This window comes from Micromys minutus (assembly GCF_963924665.1).
Source record: "Micromys minutus genome assembly, chromosome: X".
Lineage (NCBI taxonomy): Eukaryota > Metazoa > Chordata > Mammalia > Rodentia > Muridae > Micromys > Micromys minutus.
Genome location: NC_137970.1, coordinates 48,624,268 through 48,637,973, shown reverse-complemented (window position 1 = coordinate 48,637,973; position 13,706 = coordinate 48,624,268). Strand labels below are relative to the sequence as shown.

The following is a 13,706-nucleotide window of genomic DNA, read 5'->3' as shown; positions in this document are numbered from 1 at the left end:
TCTGACTCACACTGTGACTTACACATAACTTAGCATGGTTCAAAAATGAGTAAATCTTTTAGTAAAGAGAAAGTAATTGCCAAAACAGCTTTAGTATCTTTGCCACAACAAACCTCTGCCAAACCATAGCCCAAACAAGAAATTCTATTTCCTTTCGGCACTCTTCTCCTTTACCAGCAAATATTGCACTGGTGCCAAATGGAGTGTTGGTTTTGGTCCTAGGAACTATTGAGGGCATAAGTCAGAGCTCATCCCACTATCTAGAGCAGAGTAAGGTTGTAAAATCCATCAAACAGTAAACGATACAATATTTCTCTCCTTTCATTTCTCAACATGTACTAAATGAGTATGTGTTTGAATCATATTGCGTTAAAACATTTGGTTTTGAAAATTAGGAAAGAATTTACAATTTCTGAAACTTTCTTGAATATAATTCTGCTATTTTGTACTATGTATTTATGCAAAGTCACTTTATCAAAGTATCAATCAACTCTGAAAACAACATTGATGCTCTGTATCCTGCAGCATCAATTATTCAGGTAAGATTTCATTATTTATGTAAAAACAAGCCGGTACAACCATTTTCTCAGTAATGAACAGTCAAATGTAAAATAAAATTCTTTGTTTTATCATTAAATACTAAGAAAAAAAGAGGATAGTTAATGTCAAGGAGCCACAGAAACCAACTGGAAATGATCCCGAACGCACAGAATAACAACTATTTGAACAAAAAGTACTTATCATGTAACTCAAAGAAGAAATGAAGTTACTCTGAGTCTATACACAGAACAATAAATATTCAAGAGGGAAAGTTATAGTGAAGAAATCTAGGAGCTACCACATTAAGCAAACGATTAGGTTTAATATCACCAGTAATAGGAAAGGTGCCCCTCAAACAGTGCACTGAGAAGGACAAATTTGCAATGTTCTCTCACTAATACACACCTTCAGTCTCATTATGTAAAAACAGACAAAATGATTTAACAGCTAATGAACACTGCCAAAGTGTGAAGTTATGTAAAGCAAGGAAAGAATGTAAAACTCATGTATTAGAGAGGGTGAGGGAGATATGACAGCTAAATATAATACATAAAATATAATAGAAATTCTTCTTATTTAAATTCATATATGTGTGTGTACCTGTTCAGATGTATGTACACATTTGTGTGCTGTAGAGGCCAGAAGCTGATGCTGGTGTCTTTCCTCAATAGCTTAATTTTTGAGATAGTCTGTTACTGAACCTGGAGCTCACTGATTCAGCTAGACTTGCCAGTAACCCCTAGGAATCCTCCCATCCCTGTGTCTCCAGCGCTGGGGTTGGAGGAACTGCCACCACACCTGGCTTTTCACCTGGGTGCTGGAGATCTGAACTTAGGTTCTTACACTTGCAAAGCAAACACATTACCCACTGGGACATCACCTGAGTGTTATAGTGTGGGATTTTAAGTGTATCCTGGAATAGAGTAATAAAGGACAGTGATTGAAAACCCAATGAGATATAAATAGGCTTTATAATTTAATTATTAGTATATTATAACTACTTTTGGATACTTTATTGGGTTCTTATTCATATCTCTCCACTGCAATCCCTTCCAACCCCCAACACTAAGTAGGTGAGAAAGAAGGTTAGAGGGGAAAGGGGACGTAGTTCCTATGGGCAAGTCCAATCTTTTATCGTCAAGATATTGCCAACCAGGAATCCAGCAACCCAGCAAAACAGCAAAAGAGGCAGTAGCAGCAGGAGCAGCAGCCTCTCAGGGCTCTGGCATTTTTACACTCTCACAAGAATCCCTGGAATTCCAAACATAAGCTCTCTTCTGTTGGCAGACTCACGCCCCTTGCCAGAGCATGAGACAAATCATAGTGGCTGTGGACAATCTGAAACAGTCTCATATCCTACACCTGGGATTAAAATAAAAACATATTAACATGACATAACATTTTCTTAAGAATCCAAAATTCTCACTACAGTATATCAAGGTGATATTTTAATAAGTTATTTAAGTTAATATAAGGAGATGGGATTTGAAAGGAGATAGGTATAGTAAAACTAGTGTTTATAACTTTTATACATTGAAAATAATCTCAAATTTTAAAAATATGGTATTGTCTCTTAGGAGCTACATGTACTGTAGGATGGACTGTGCAGATATTGTTTGTTGCAGGTTTGACCTAAGGTGCATAGCTATGGAAAAGATACTGTGGGAACCTATAACACAATTCTTTATTATTATTATTATTATTATTTTATTGGATATTCTCTATATTTGCATTTCAAATGTTATCCTCCCCCACCCCCCCTTCTTCTATCCCCCTCCCCCTCCACTACTTGCTTCCATGAAGGTGCTCCTTCACTCAGGCACCCTCTCCACCTCAGTGCCTTGACATTCTCCTACACTGGGAAAACTCATCTTCACTGGACGAAAGGCCTCTCCTTCCATTGATGCCAGACAAGGCCATCCTCTGCTACATATGCAAGTGGAGCCATGGATCCCTCCATGTGTATTCATTGGTTGGTTATAACACACTTCTTGCTTGAAAGGACATTACTGGTGCTGCTAAGCTGTCTTTGAATCCTATGTCTGTATTGGTGAGAGAAAGATACATATAGATCCTTCACAATTCTAAAGTCATACAGATGTACAAGCTTCAGGGCCTTTTTCTTTGTCCCCAGGGTCGTTATGGATGCTGTCGTTTTCTGCGAGATGGATATAAAACTCCCAAAGAGGTATGTTTCTTTTTACCACAGGGAAATAGGGCAGAATTGCTCTTACTCTTTGTAGCCTTATTCAGAGATAACAGTAACCTCACTGTTGGAATTTTTGAAGATCATTAAAAGAAATAATAAATAATGTTTGCTGTATTTATTGGGCTTTGCTGCCAAGCTCTGACATTGATGGTAAATAAATTAAAAGTAAAATGTCTATATATATACATATATATATACATATATACATATATATACATATATACAAATATATATACACACATATATACATATATACATATATGTACATATATACACACACATATATATACATATATATATGTATATATATATAAAGGAAAGACAGTCTTTTCTTTCAGTTGGTTAGTGGGAACACAAGTTTTAAACACAAACAGTATTTGCATAATCTCCAACCCCTGCTCCAATATTTAATCAATATAAAGGAAAAGGCATCTTTCCATTACTACATCTTTTTAACTACCTATCATAGTCCATTTTCTGTTGTCTATGGCAAAGTACCACAGACTGAGTTGTAAAATGGTGTACTTGGGGGCAGGTCACAATTCTGTAGGTACAGAAATTGTCCTATAGAAAGGGGACCCCTACCGAAGGTGTCCACATCTGATGATTATCTTCTTACTAACAGAGTCCCAAGTGTGGTTAAAGTACCTTATGGCAAGAGACAGGAAGCACTAGTGTGCCTCTTCTGGTCTCTCTCCTTCTGACAAAGCCAGAGGTTCATTCTCCACTCCAATGACCTCACTGAATCCTAAATGCTGCTTTGGGGAAGAACCTATAACACACTTCTTGCTTGAAGGATATTGCTGCTGCTGCTGCTGCTTCTGCTACTGCTACTGCTACTGCTGAGCTGTTTTTGAGTACTATGTTTGTGTTAGTGAGAGACTGATAGATGTAGATGTTTGAGGCTGTCAATGATCCTTATCCCCAAACCAGTAGTTGGGAATTTCTTCCTAGAGCACTTGCTATGGGAGGGGAGTATGAGTATGTGCTTACTACCTTTCCTGATGCTGTCTTTGAAACAAACAGTCTGCAGTAAAACTCCTATTATAATACGTCTAAACTAAGGATATACATCTAACCTCTGAGTGATAGGACAGTCTTTGTTTATTATATTCTTGTTCAGGATCCTAATCGCCTATACTATGAACCAGCTGAGCTGAAGCTATTTGAAAATATTGAGTGTGAATGGCCATTGTTCTGGACATACTTTATCCTTGATGGGATCTTCAGTGGCAACACAGAACAGGTAATGAGCTGGGAGAAGAGCTCTTAGCAAGCTGTTCTTGTATATTCTATTGATTAATGGCTGTATTTGTTTTTACTGGCTGTTTTTGTAGTATTCCTACTAGGGAAGAGATGGAGTTGTCTCCTACAGACTCATAGCTGATAGCAGTGAATTAAGAGTTGGGAAACTCAGGTTGTTCATATGCATACAAAGCAGTCAAAATACTCATAAAAATAAGTAAATCTTTAAAAAAAGATATTTCCAAAACTTTTTGTGTGTTCACAAATAAAGGTATGTTGTAAGTTCAAAATACAGTCAGTTCTACTATAATGAGGCATCATCCCTTTAAAAATATCACCATGCAATGCATAATCAAGAAATTAAAAATCTACAGAATGGGAAAATGGGTTAAGGAGTGCAGTACTAGAATGTTTGCATGGCTGAGTATAGTGGTGCACACCTTTAATTCCAGAACTAGAAAAGGGTGTATGGGTCTCTAAGTTTGAGGCCAGCCTGCTATAGCCAGTTTTAGAAGAACTGAAGCTATATAGTGAGATCCTGTCTCAATAATTAAGTTGATTTTTCAAATACATAAGTATAACAATAACCCTGATAGATTTGCCTGGAAGAAGACTTGAATTTTGCTTGTAGAAATGTTTGACCTTCTTCCTACTAGTTTTTTCTGCCCAGCACCTCTGCATGTGTATAAGAGGAAGAAAACAAAAGAGGAATAAAATAAAATAAAAGAGAGAAATCAGAGGGGAAAACGGAAAGTACAGAGAAAAACATTAGAATGGGCCAAGAGGAAGGCACACAGCTTGCAATCAGGGCAGCTGTCAGAGGCTCATAGCTTATAAGATAGGATGCATTTAAAGAAAGGTCTTATACAGTTGGATGGAACACTGCAACAACAGATGTAGACTCCTATAGTTCATTGGCCTTCTTAGATGTGTGCATGTCTGTGTAATTTTAGACAGTATAGTTCAACAGAATATGTTCTCAGGAAAAAAAGTTGCATGTAAGCACCCTTCCAAACCCCCAACACTAGGTAGTAGAATGTCAGAGGCCTGCTCTGGCTGGAGAATAAGCTGAGATGAATACAGTTGGACAATAGCCAAAGACTAATGATCTATATGGCCTTGTAACTCTCTCTTACTGTTCTGGGGGCCAGAAGCTGATGGCCTCTGGGATTTTAACTCTTTCTTATTGTTTTGTGCTAATTAGTGCTGGTTTCTTACTCTGTAACTATTTGTGCTTTCTTTCCTAAGTATTGGTTTCTTACTCTATAACTCTCTTACTATTTATTTGTGCTTTAATAAATGCTGGTTTCTTACTCTATCTCTGTGGCTTAAGGAACTCTCTCTGGCCAGGCAAGAGGCATGGACTCATTTAATTTTTCATGAACCAAGAAGAAAAAAGAAGAAAAGAAATAAAAGCTTTTACATAGGCAATCCACATGGACTCGCATGCACTCATATACATACACACACACACACACACACACACACACACACACACACACACACACACACACACATATTCTGGTCAAGCCCCAACCACATGTCTCATCAGCTTCACAAGTGTTCATGCATACTTACATAGATATACATACACATATATGTAAATGCATACATAGAGGTGAACAGTTATATGAATATAAACATTTGAATGGATGGAGCAGAGTCTGCCTAGCTACCACTTTATTTCTTCTCTCTGGCCTTTCTATACCTTCTTAGACAAAAGTTCTTTAGAAAATTACCTCACAGATAAAGTGTTACACAGAAGGAAGGAGTCAAATCAGTGTTTCATCCCATAAGCTCATTATAAGTTCAAAGTAACAGTTTCACATGGTCTCACTTTATCATATTACACACCTTTTGCTTCATCCTTGGATCGGACCTAGAATAAATGTTTTTTCTGGATTACAAATTTGTCCCAAGCTATTTTCTCTTTTTAGTGTAGTTGTGAAAGCTCCTTGTATTTTTTTTATTAAGCAGCCTTTACTTACTATTTTATGAGGAGTGGGCATATTCTATTCTTTAGTCTAACTTTATTATAATTTTGGCAAAGCAATTAAAATTATCTCTTAAACCTTTCTTACTAAAATTATTTGAATTAAATCAGGAATTCTATAAAAATATTAGTTCATCTAATCATCATTAATTCATGAAAGTTTATTTTTATGTTGATCTGCAGGAAATCTGTACAATACGATGGGATAATGCTCCTAATCCTTAGACTATGTAATACTGGCAGGAAAAGCTATCAGTTGCAAGAAGCAATCCTTGGATGAAGTTTCCAAAGACCTTGCTCACCCATTCTTACAGCTCATTCATCATAGGCAATGCATAAATGTGGGCCACCTTCAGGAAACTCACCTGCTAGCCTTAGCCTATCTTTGATAGCTCCTGACAGGAGAAAAAGAAGGTTAGAGGGGAAAGGGGACATGTATCTCTTTAGACTACTTCCTACTACATCTCCAACTGGTTCTGGTCTCTTTGTTCACAAACATTTGACAAACTGCAACAACAGAAAATAGGAGCAGCAGCTACCTCAGAGTGTCTCAGTCCAACTCAGAGCTCTGGCATTTATACCCTCTGCAGAGTCCCCAGAATTCCAAATGTAAACTATTTGCAGCTGGCAAAATCATGCCACTGCTAGTGCATGAGGCAAATCATAATCACCTGTGAGGAAGTACTCCACTCTATCCTGTTCTGGTGAGTCCAAACTTTTGTATCTAAATTACTTTCATGACTTTCTTTTATCAAACTATAAACATCTTTTTAAACCCCAAAGTATTTCCCTAGATTCTAAACAACTTAAGCTTTTATGTCTTTAATCTTTAATAAAGAAGGCTGTAAGGCTATAACTATATAGTCTTCGATACCATCAGAGACCTGAGAAAAATAAAATTTTACTGGAGTAGACAGGAAATTCAGAGCAAGCAGATTCCAAAACTGTAGAGGTTCTTCAGTGCTCAACATCTTTTTTGGAGTAGATTGGGGGTGCTGCCAGGAACAGATGTGTCTCTCTGTGAGAAAAACCTTTTATTATTAGACTAGCTTAAATGTCATATTCTCTAGATCTCTGAAGCATTTGCTTCAGACCACCTATCTATCCCAGTATATCTTAATAGCCGAACATTTTCTGTTTCTAGCTATTTACTATCTGTTTAACTTTGAAAACATATACAAGACTAAATAAAGCTTACTTCTGTGATTAACTAAACTAGTACCTAACAAAACAGCAAAGTAAGATTATTTATAGGTGACTACTTCTTAACTTGCATTTCTAATTATCCTAAACAGTTTGCAATTTTAGTGAAAGAGTTAAAATTTCAAGTTAGCCCCCACTAACCCTGCCTTGAAGACAAATATGTCTCAAGACTAAAAACAAAAACCGCAGACTACCTAATCTTGATAAGGTCTGACTCTGCAGTCCTTAAAAAAAAAAAAAAAAAAAAAAAAAAAAAAAAAAAAAAAAAAAAAAAAAAACTAATATAAAAGTCAGTGTGCCCCAAAACAGAATGGTCTAGAGTTAAATCATATCCAAAAGCAGACAGAATGTGCCAATCTGAATAAACCAATGAAATTGTTATGTGTTTGTTGCTAACTGCCTATGTAATTTTCCCTATAAATATCTCTCCCTAATTGAGTTCGGAGTCAACTCCTCTATCTCCTGCATGAGATATGTGTCGTCCCCAGAGCTCTGGCTTCCCCCCTCCTTAAATAAACCTCTTGCTTGATTGCAGCAAGATAGGCTCTCTATGAGTTCTTGGGCTCGAGTTCTCCCAGTACTAGAGTGAGGGGCTTCCCCAATTTGGGGGTCTTTCATTAGCTTAGACTAGAACTTTATGTTTCATTTTTTAAATGAATTGCATACGTATAATACATTAATCAAGAGTTGAACAAAATAAGCTTAAATTTCTACCAATAATACAATAATCCATGCCAGTTAAATACTCTAGTAGATTCAATAACCTACCTCTTATCCTATCATACTGTACTTCTTGCTGCTGAGCCTTGAGCTAGGTCCCCAAAGGCAATTCCTGATAGCAAAAAATTATATAGTACATCCCTCCTGTCCCTTCACTCATTTGTTCAATGGCACCCCTTACTACAGCATCTATGAAACCTGGGAAATCTCAGCTTTCTTACTGAGAACCCATTCCTCCCAGAAAGGGCTCCTTAGTGTCTCTGGCACAAAGTACTCTATTTCTCAGCTCAGAGTTAACACACAGGCCATTTTGAGCTCTGAGACTTTAAGTGGCTTGGTTACAATTTCTTTTCAAATGACTACATTTACTGCAATTGAAGCACTGGGCATTTTGATGTTAAAGACCTTGTGTGGATACTGGGAAGGGTAATGGTAGTAATCTTGTAACCCCAGACTGCCCCTTTGGTGCAGTTGGTTTGAAAGATAAGCACACAGGAGAAGCCAGGAACAGTTAAAATACAGCTGGTGTCTCCTAAGGGAGAAGATATTTGGCTGTACTCCCAGAGCTCTAGGGGAAATGTAGTTTACAGTCTGGTAATCCTTTGCTACCTGTTGTTCCAGGTTCCTCCCATGTCACCCAGAATATTATGCTTGTTTATCCCAGACTCCTAAAACCTTGAGCATTACTTCTAGGCAATAAAATTAATTGTTGTGAGAGATGTCACTTGTAATTTATAACAGCCTCAGTGACTTCTGTGTTGTATTATGTTTCCTTCCATTACTATCCTTAGACCCTTATCTTGAGCATTGTTTCTGAAGTCAAGAAGAAGCCATCTTACAGATAAAGCCATATGTCCTTTGTAAAGAACTTCAGTGTGAACACATCTTAAGCTTTGTTGTACTCACAGGGCTGACCTAATTGTTATTTGAATTTCTTTCCAAACTTGGGCTGTATTTAAATATGGCTGAAGTAAAATGGTCTGGGTCAGACTCAAGAAATCCTGGCCCAGGACTGGTTACCAAAATTGGGCTGGTCCTAGTTTTATTCTTACCTCATTATGATCAGTTTTTGCTGTCTGTCTTAAAGCCTCCAGGAACCCCTCCACAATACCCAAACTGTACCCCAATCTATTAAACACATTAGAACAAGTTTGTGACTTCATCAGTATCCTATTTAAGCCACAAACCAGCTGGGATGAAGCTATTGTGTTAAAGAACTATGTACATGTTTTCTGCCATAAATTCTAGGGTTTTGTGTTTGTGTATGTGTTTGTTTTTGTTTTACTCAAAGCCTTGTATATATATATATATGCTAGGCCCACTGAGCTGTATCCTGACCTTCCCTTCTTAAACCTGACCATAACAGCAGCCAAATATAGAAAGGAGAGATGAAAAGGGTAATGGGAAGGTATGTATAAGGAAAGTATAATGATATATACATATGAAATGTCATAATAAAATCCATTATTTTATATACTAACTAATAAAAGTAATTCATAAAAATATAGTTATAAAATCTTAGTTAATAGTCTGGAGGATTTTTCCAGTGGTTATAAACATTTGCTGCTCTTGCAGAAGACCAAAGTTCAGATCCCAGCACCCACATCAAAGCTCATAATCAGTGGTAACTCCAGTTCCAGGCGATGCTAGGCCCTCTTCTGACATCAGCAGGTATGCGCACACGTGTGCGTGCGTGTATACACACACACACACAGATATGTACATGTATAAATAAAAATAAAACTTAAAAAGAAATAAAATAAGAGCCAAGTTAAGGACTGGTTAGATAGCTCAATGATTAAAAGCACATAATGCTTTTCCAGACGACCCAAGTTTGATTCTCAGCACTCTTTTGTCATGCTGTTCACAACACTTATAGGAGTTACAATAGAAGCATCAGAGGTCTGACACTTCTGGCCCCCTAGGATACAAACATACATGTCCATATACTCACACAAAAGCACATATGCATACATATGATTTTTTAAAAATAATTTTTGTCTTGCATAGTGGCACATGTCTTTAATCCTAGCACATGGCAGGCAGAAGCATATGGACCTCTGAGTCTGAGGCCAGCCTGGTCCACAGTGTGATGTCCAGGACACTCAGAGCTACATAGTTTGACTGACCCTGTTTTGAAAACAAAACAAAATCCTAAAAGCATCATTTAAAAATATTTTTACTTGATAGAATTGCACTTTCCCCCCATCCTTTCCTCCCTCAAACACCTCCCAGCTTCTGTCTCTCAAGCCTCATCCACCTACTCTCAAGTTTATAGCTTCTTTAAAACAGTACATGTTTACAAACAGAAGCCATGGGGCTGGAGAGATGGCTCCAAGGTTAAGAGCCATGGCTGCTTTTCCAGAGGACCCAGGTTCAATTCCCCGCACCCACATGGCAGCTCACAACTAACTGTAACTTCAGTTCCAGAAGCTCTGACACCCCTACACAGACATGCATGCAAGCAAACCACAATACATATAAAAAGTTAAAATGTATCATTAAAATTTTAATTTAGAAAATCCTTAGTAAACTAAGTTTTTATTAGTAAACTACTAGTTCTGAACCTCTTTGAACATAATCCTAATGTTAAAAGGACTTCAATTAGACAACCTACTACAATAAAACTCAAATTAAAATGCATTAAAATATTCAGAATTTCTAGGATACATTTAATGAGTACCTGCCTTAGGGTACTACTGGTATGACCAAACACCACGACCAAATGCAGCTTGGGGGGGGGGGGTTTATTTGTTTCCATATCCTGAGTTACAGTGTATTGAGGGAAGCCAAGGCAGGAATTCAAACCCATTAGGAACCTGGAGGCAGGAGCTGATGCAGAGGCCATGGAGGGGCACTGCTTACTGGTTTGCTCCTCATGACTTGCTCAGCCTGCTTTCTCATAGAACCAGTGTAAGGGGTCTTGGAGTCAGGACAGAACACATCCAAACACCAGATTTTTAGCACAGAGGAGCAGTCTTTCTGCAGCAGGAGTGGTTTATAAAGAGAGAAGAGGGGAAGTCTGTGTTAGGCTGAGTTGGTGTGCCCTGATTGCACATGCTAGCTAGTATAGCCAAATAATAAAATGTGATTGTTGGACCTGGTCATTTTGATACTTGGACCTTGCTGATCAGTCAGAGGAATGAGTCAGTGGCTAAATAAGGGAATGCACGTTGGGGGATAGCTTTAGAAAAGTAATCTAAGAGTTTAGCAAGAGACAGGGAAAGAGGAAGGCAAGACCTGCCAGTGTCATGGTTGCAATGCTTGAGCCTCTTAAAATGTCCTTTCCCCAGGACCACCAGCCTAGGGATGGCACTGCCTGCAATGGGCTGGGCTTTCCCCTATCATTACTGACTAAGAAAATGCTTTACAGGCTTGCCTGTAGCCTTATGAAGGCATTTTTTTTTTCCTCTGAGGCTCCCTCTTCTCAGATGATTCTAGTGTGTGTCAGGTTAACAAAGTACCGTTCCCTATTTCCTCTCCTTTTTACTTGGTTAAATAAGCTCTGTTGTGATAGTGCTTTCTTTGGCTGTATCCTTCTGCTATAATTCCCATATAAAGTTTCTAAAATTTTGGTTTTCTTTTTATGCAGGTTCAAGAATACAGAGAGGCTCTTGATGCAGTCCTCATCAAAGGCAAAAATGGAGTCCCACTTCTTCCAGAACTGTACAGTGTTCCTCCTGACAAGGTGAGTTGGATAGTGCTGGACCATTGCCAGGGAAGGATCCGTGTTTCTATGATACTGACTTACCTGAGTCACATAGTGTTTATGACTTTGTATCTTGTGACTTTAATTTTCCAAAATTTTGGTTCTCAGAGGAGGGCAAGAGACATACGATTTTATTCTTTCAGAAATAAGTCATTAAAGCAGTCTCAATTATGGTGCTGTTGTACAATGAGATGTAAATGAAAGCAGGTATCAGTTCTGAGAATGATGTAAAGATCAGTAGGCAGAACCAGTCCTGTATCAGCCTGTTACCCTCTGAAGCCAGCAATCTGAGATGCCTGGTGTAAATCAGACTTAGGAAAGTGAAGCAGCTGCTGTCTTTACTTGACACTATGAAGGAGAATTAGACATGGTAGAGATACAGCTTTACATTCTGGTAAGGATTTGGAGAATAACTTGCTATCGGCATCGAGTGTCACCTGAGAATTTATTACAAACAGGTTTCATCCACCTCTACTACACCTATTCAGTCTGTATTTTCATAAGATTCTTGGGTGATTCGCTCACATATTATGGCTTGAGCACTGTCCTACTTAGCTTTTCAATTCATTGCCTATGAACTACAAAATACAATCTAGATGTCAGTATTGCCTCTCATTTGACCTTTTTATCTTGTCATTTAGGTTGATGAAGAATATCAAAATCCTCACACTGTAGATCGAGTCCCTATGGGAAAATTGCCTCACATGTGGGGTCAGTCTCTATACATTTTAGGAAGCTTGATGGCAGAGGTAAGGGGAAACCTCAAAGCTATCCCACCTTTTGTTTGTTGTTTGCTTACCATTGTCACTATAATAATCAAATTTGCAATGAGCTCACTAAATTCAAAGACTTTCTTCATTCGTTTATACTTTGACTTGGTTACGGCTGTTCCTCTAGCTCTTCAGCACGGGGGTATGGCTATTGCTTGACAAAAATCTCTTGCTCCCTGGCAACTGTCTATTCTTCTGCCCATAGCTACCTACTTGGGCATTGTACTTGGTGCTGTTCAGGAATCAAGCTGTGCATTTTTCTCTTTCAAAACTCCCCTTGGTATCTTGCCTGGTAACTAAACAATGCAGTTAGGCTTAGTGATTACTGGTGATAGGTTAAATGCCAACCTTCCTAAGCATTCTTTAATTGAATTAGATGATCATTTGGGGCACTTTAAGTAGTGCTTGGTAATAACAGTATGGTCTTTCTATTTCATTAATCAACGGGATTTTGCTGTTCTTGTATTTTTTATTAGATGCTCTCTGTATTTACATTTGGAATATTATCCCCTTCCCCCACCCTGCTTCCATGCCCCTGCCCCTCCACTTGTCTCTACAAAGATGCACTCCCTCATAATCACCCTCTGAACCTCAGTGCCTTGGTCTTCCCCTACATTGGGAAAATGTGCAGTCACTGGACTAAAGGCCTCTTCTCACATTGATGCCAGATGCTGCTATTGTTTGCTACATATGCAACTGGAGCCATGGGTCTCTCCATGTGTGCTCAGTGGTTGGTGTTTTAATGGGTGTTGTGAAGAGTTTGGTTGGTTGATAATGTTGTTCTTCCCATGAGGTTACAACCCCTTTCAGCTCCTTCAGTCCTTTCTTTAGCACCTTCATTGAGGTCCCTGTGTTCAGACTGATGGTTAGCTGTAAACATGCTCAGCTGTATCTCTATGACTCTGGCAGAGCCCCTGAGGAGGCACCCCTATCTGGTTTCTGCCAATAAGTACTTCTTGGTATCAGCAATAGTGCTTGGGTTTGGTAGATCCCAAGGTGAGGCAGCCTCTGAATGATATTTTCTTTAATACCTGTTCCTCTCTTTGACCTTGTATTTCCTCCTGTGAGACATAATCAAGTAGGCTTCATACCAGGGATGCAGGGATGGTTCAGTACACGGAAATCCATTAACGTAATCCACCATATAAACAAACTCAAAGAAAAAAAAAACACGCGATCATCTCACTAGATGCTGAGAACACATTTCACAAAGTTCAACACTCCTTCATGTTAAAAGTCTTGGAAATAGCAGTAATTCAAGGTCCATACCTAAACATAGTAAAAGCAATATACAGCAAAACGGTAGCCAACATCAAA

General features: G+C 38.4%; 1 protein-coding gene across 3 annotated transcripts in view; it reads left to right on the top strand.

Moving 5' to 3' along the window:
- PHKA1 (phosphorylase kinase regulatory subunit alpha 1) overlaps positions 1-13,706 on the top strand; it is a 104,317-nt gene that overhangs the window by 28,260 nt on the left and 62,351 nt on the right. For all 3 annotated transcript variants that reach the window (XM_080910463.1, XM_080910462.1, XM_080910461.1), the window contains exons 9-12: positions 2,675-2,728; positions 3,873-3,995; positions 11,503-11,598; positions 12,261-12,368. In XM_080910463.1, the coding sequence (XP_080766589.1) occupies positions 2,675-2,728; positions 3,873-3,995; positions 11,503-11,598; positions 12,261-12,368 (381 nt within the window). The remainder of the gene's footprint in view (positions 1-2,674; positions 2,729-3,872; positions 3,996-11,502; positions 11,599-12,260; positions 12,369-13,706) is intronic.